Source organism: Myotis davidii, unplaced genomic scaffold (genome assembly GCF_000327345.1).
Source record: "Myotis davidii unplaced genomic scaffold, ASM32734v1 scaffold399, whole genome shotgun sequence".
Classification (NCBI taxonomy): Eukaryota; Metazoa; Chordata; class Mammalia; order Chiroptera; family Vespertilionidae; genus Myotis; species Myotis davidii.
This window is the reverse complement of record NW_006292094.1, coordinates 4,686,265-4,690,243: the sequence shown is the minus strand read 5'-3', so window position 1 is coordinate 4,690,243 and position 3,979 is coordinate 4,686,265. Positions and strand designations below refer to the sequence as shown.

The 3,979-nt window shown below is 57.4% G+C and overlaps 1 protein-coding gene across 1 annotated transcript in view; it reads left to right on the top strand.

The window, feature by feature from the left end:
- GRID2IP (Grid2 interacting protein) overlaps nucleotides 1-3,979 on the top strand; it is a 30,394-nt gene that overhangs the window by 1,084 nt on the left and 25,331 nt on the right. Inside the window, exon 2 of the mRNA XM_015565147.1 lies at nucleotides 3,078-3,403. Coding sequence (XP_015420633.1) covers nucleotides 3,078-3,403 — 326 coding nt within the window. The remainder of the gene's footprint in view (nucleotides 1-3,077; nucleotides 3,404-3,979) is intronic.

The window sequence follows — 3,979 nt, the reverse complement described above, 5'->3', positions numbered from 1 at the left end:
CACCGAGAGCGCAGGCCCCAGGCCCAAGAGTTCAGCCGCAAGGTAGGGTGGGCGGGGTTTGTCTCGTGTGGGCGTGGTTTGACTTATGTGGGCGGGGTTTGGCTTCTGTGGGAGGGGTTAGGTTCTTGTGGGCGGGGCACGGCGGGGCCTAGCGTGGGCCTGGAGGGCGTGGCTCCCATAACCTGGAGCTGAGGACTGTTCCAGGGACAGCCCCATGAGAAATAAGATGACGGCCCAGAGACTAGGTGTGCACCTAATGTGCCTGTGCTCGCGTGACTTGTGCAGGTTGCGTTTCTCTTTTCCTGAGGGACACAGGGGGATGCAGGAACACAGTGAAGTGTATTAAGTGAACAGCTCGATGCATTGTACATGTGAACATGCCTTTGTAACCACTTCACCCTGACCAAAATACAGACGAGTAGAGTACAGACAACAGAATGTAGAATATAGAGTGTTTCCCTCACCCAGAAGGTTCCTATGCACCCCTTCCTCGTCTCTCCGCCCTGTCGAGAAGTAACTGCTACTCTGACTTCATCGTCATAGATGATTTTGCACCTGTGAACGTCATATAAATGGAATTACTCAATACTCACTCTGTGGTGCCGGACTCCATGTGTTCAACATTATATCTGTGACTTTCACCCACGTGTGCATAGAAGTTAATCATTCTTTCTTTTTTTTCTTTTTTTTTTTTAATCATTCTTTCTATTGCCTCTCTGACTAACGTAGTGTCGTAGTCCACTTGGGCTGCTGTAACAAAATACCAATGACCAGGCGGCTTACACACAACGGGAATTTATTTCACCGTTCTCTGAGGATGGCAGTCTGAGGTCAGGGTGCCTGCATGGTGTGGTGAGGTCCCTCTTCTGAGCTGCGGACTTCACATGTGTCCTCGCATGATGGAGGGGGCTTGGGTGCTCTCTGAGGTCTCTTTTATAAGGGCATATTGCCCTGGCTGGTTTGGCTCAGTGGATAGAGCGTCAGTCTGCAGACTGAAGGGTCCCCGGTAGAGGTCATGTGCCTGGGTTGCAGGCTTGATCCCCAGTAGGGGCCATGCAGGAGGCAACCAATCAATGATTCTCTCTCATCATTGATGTTTATTCTCCCTCTCCCTTCCTTTCTGAAATCAACAAAAATATATTTTTTAAAAAATAAGGGCACTAATGCCATTCGTGAAGGCCCCACCCTCAGGACCTAATCACCTCCCAAAGGCCCCACCTCCTACTACCACCACATCAGACATTAAATTTTCAACATATGAATTTTTTGGGGGGGAAGAGGGGACACAAACCTTCAGACTGTAGCAACTAGTAATGTCCGCTGTAATCCAGGTGATCTGCTATAGAACCAAAGACCTGTCCCAGACTCCATCCAACCCCTGGAAAGTCAGAGAGGGGCGTGATCAGAGCCCCCAGCAGGACAGGGTGGCCACCCGCAGAGGAAGGAAGCCGGCTGCTCTGTTTTCTGGCAAGAGGGCACAGGAAGTGGTGGGTTCTTGTTAGGGCTCACCAAGCCCCTCCCAAAGCTGAGGACAAATCCCAGAAAAGACTGCCTCGGGCAGATCCAGGGCATCTGCGGAGCCCCCCCGCTGGCCCTCACCAATCGGCTCCCGGGTCCTCGCCACACCCTCCTGCCCCAGTTTTTCCTCCTTGAAGAACCTGATGTTAAATAGAAAGCCCATCAGTGTCCCGTGATGGCGCCTCATGCTTAGATGTAGGTTGAGAGCGGCGGGATAACAGCTGACACCAAAGCCGCTGTAGCCCAGGCCCCGGGAGGGAGCGACTATTTTTTCCTCTTTCTTACAGAAAGCGGCTTCCCAGCCAGCCATGTTCTCCTTTGAATCGGGGCTGCGGCTGACTTTGATTTCACAGCCGCCACCCCCCCTCCCGCATTGCTCAGCATGGTGGGTACAGGAGGACAGGGTGCCCTACCCACCGCCAGGGAAACTGAGGTCGGCAGGGTGGGGTGCAGGAAATGCAACGTGAGAAAGGCCAGCCAATCCCAGCTCTTTGCTTTGGTTCCATAAACAGCTGCTGAGCGTCGAGCGCCTGCTGTGTGCCAGGCTCTGTGCTTGGGGCCGGGCAGGAGTGAGGGCTCCGGCTGGGTGTGGTGTGCATGTGCCAGGCCTCAGGCATGCCCAGAACCTGGACCCTACTGATGCCTTCCAATGCCCTGCATCGCTGTGTCAGCACTGCTGGAAAGCCACCTGAATGCCCTTGTGCCACCGGGAGGAAGCCGTTGGACACACGGTCCTGAGGTTCAGGAGCCCGCTCTGGGCTGAAACACAGACATGAGAGTCACCGCGGGGTCCTTGGTCCCAGCGCTGTCAGAACCTGCAAAAGGCGGGGGTGGGGGTGGGGGGGGCAGTTGAGTGGAGAGAGCGGGTGTAGGCAGTGCTGGGCCAGGAAAATTAAAGGCGTCCTGATCTCCCATCATTCCTTGAGGAGCCAAAGCCCCGGGCAAGCTCCCTACCCGCCAAGGCTGCAACGTAATGGGCAGGGCATGGCCTCCCACCTAATTTGGGGTTTTCCTTTCGTTCAGCCAAGAACCTACAACTATCTCCCCGCTGAATGCCACATGCCCATTTCCACGCGGCACAGACTCCTCTGGGTAGATTAGCACCAGCTGGTTTGTACACAAAGACAAAGGGCACAGAAGTCCAGAGCGCGCGGAAGGAGTCAAAATTCAGAGCTAAGCGCGCACTCCTGGCATTCTGTGGGGCCAGAATGTTCTCTGCGGGTCTCAGCGAGCGAGGTCGAAGGCAGCGTGTGGTACAATGACAGTAACTAGCCACGACTGAGGCCTGGCACGCATGTGAGCTCTGTACTGATGCCTTCCGTCCGGACACTGTTTAGCAGGAGGGCTGTCCCTGGGCCTGAGTCCTGACCCCGTGACCTTGGGCGAGTCTCCTTGGCCTCTGCCAGCCTCGATTTCCTTAAATGTAAAGAGAAGGTCGTAGCCATGCCCACGCCACAGGGCTGTGGAGGTTTCGCAGGGAGAGATGCGGGGAACGAGCTCGCTGCTGGGCTAGGCGGTGCTGCTCGGGTCAGCCACCCAGCACGGGTGAACTGAGGGAGGAAGGGAGGGGCGGTCATTCCCCGCCCGGCTGCCCGGGGGCCCCTAAGATCAGTCACAGGCCCCTCCTTGCAGGTGGACGAGATCCTGGGAGACCAGCCCATTGCCAAGGAGCAGGTGTTCGCTGCCCTGAAGCAGTTCGCGGCCGAGCAGCAGGTGGATGACCTGGTGGGGGCTCTCACCCTGGCCCTGCCCCGCGAAGCCCGAGGGCCCCTTCTGGACAACCTCAGGTACCTGGGTCTGGGGCGGGGTGTGTCCCGCTCAGGGGTGCCCGCGGTCTCACCCAGGCTGAACCGGACCCCAACACCCCTTCGGCCCCAGAGCAAAGGTGAGCAGTGACCCTGAGAAGGGCGCCCGTTGGCTCTGCCCAGTGCCAGGGCATCACTTTGATTGAGAAGGAAAGGCTGGCAGCTGCTGGGCTGAGACCCGCACAGAGGGATCCACTCCCTGATCCCAAGTCAGAGCCTGCCCTGCCCTATCCCAAACCCAGGTCCCAGAAACCAGCAGGGTACCCAGGCAGTGCCCACTCTGTAGGAGACAGCCTGGCGCAGTGCGGAGCCCAGGGCTGTGCACTCCTGGCACCCGTCCCCCAGGGGGCGCTCTCTGCCCTCTGACGATGCCAGCCGGGCGTCAAGATCACAGGAACACTTATTCCCATTTCAGAGGCAGACTGAGGCTCAGAGAGGTTAAGGGACTGGCCCAAAGTCACACAGCAAGCGAGTGGCAGGCACGGGAACGCGAACCGGGTCAGCTGTGCACTTTCTGCTCAGCTTCGGACCCTCGCAGTTTATTCCTCCTATAATTTAATAATATATATTAAATGAGCGGGCCCGTACCTGGAGCGCCCGGGAATCCCCTGAGGCCCCTCCACGCCCCCTGCCTTTCCCGCCAGGGGGGCCACTGC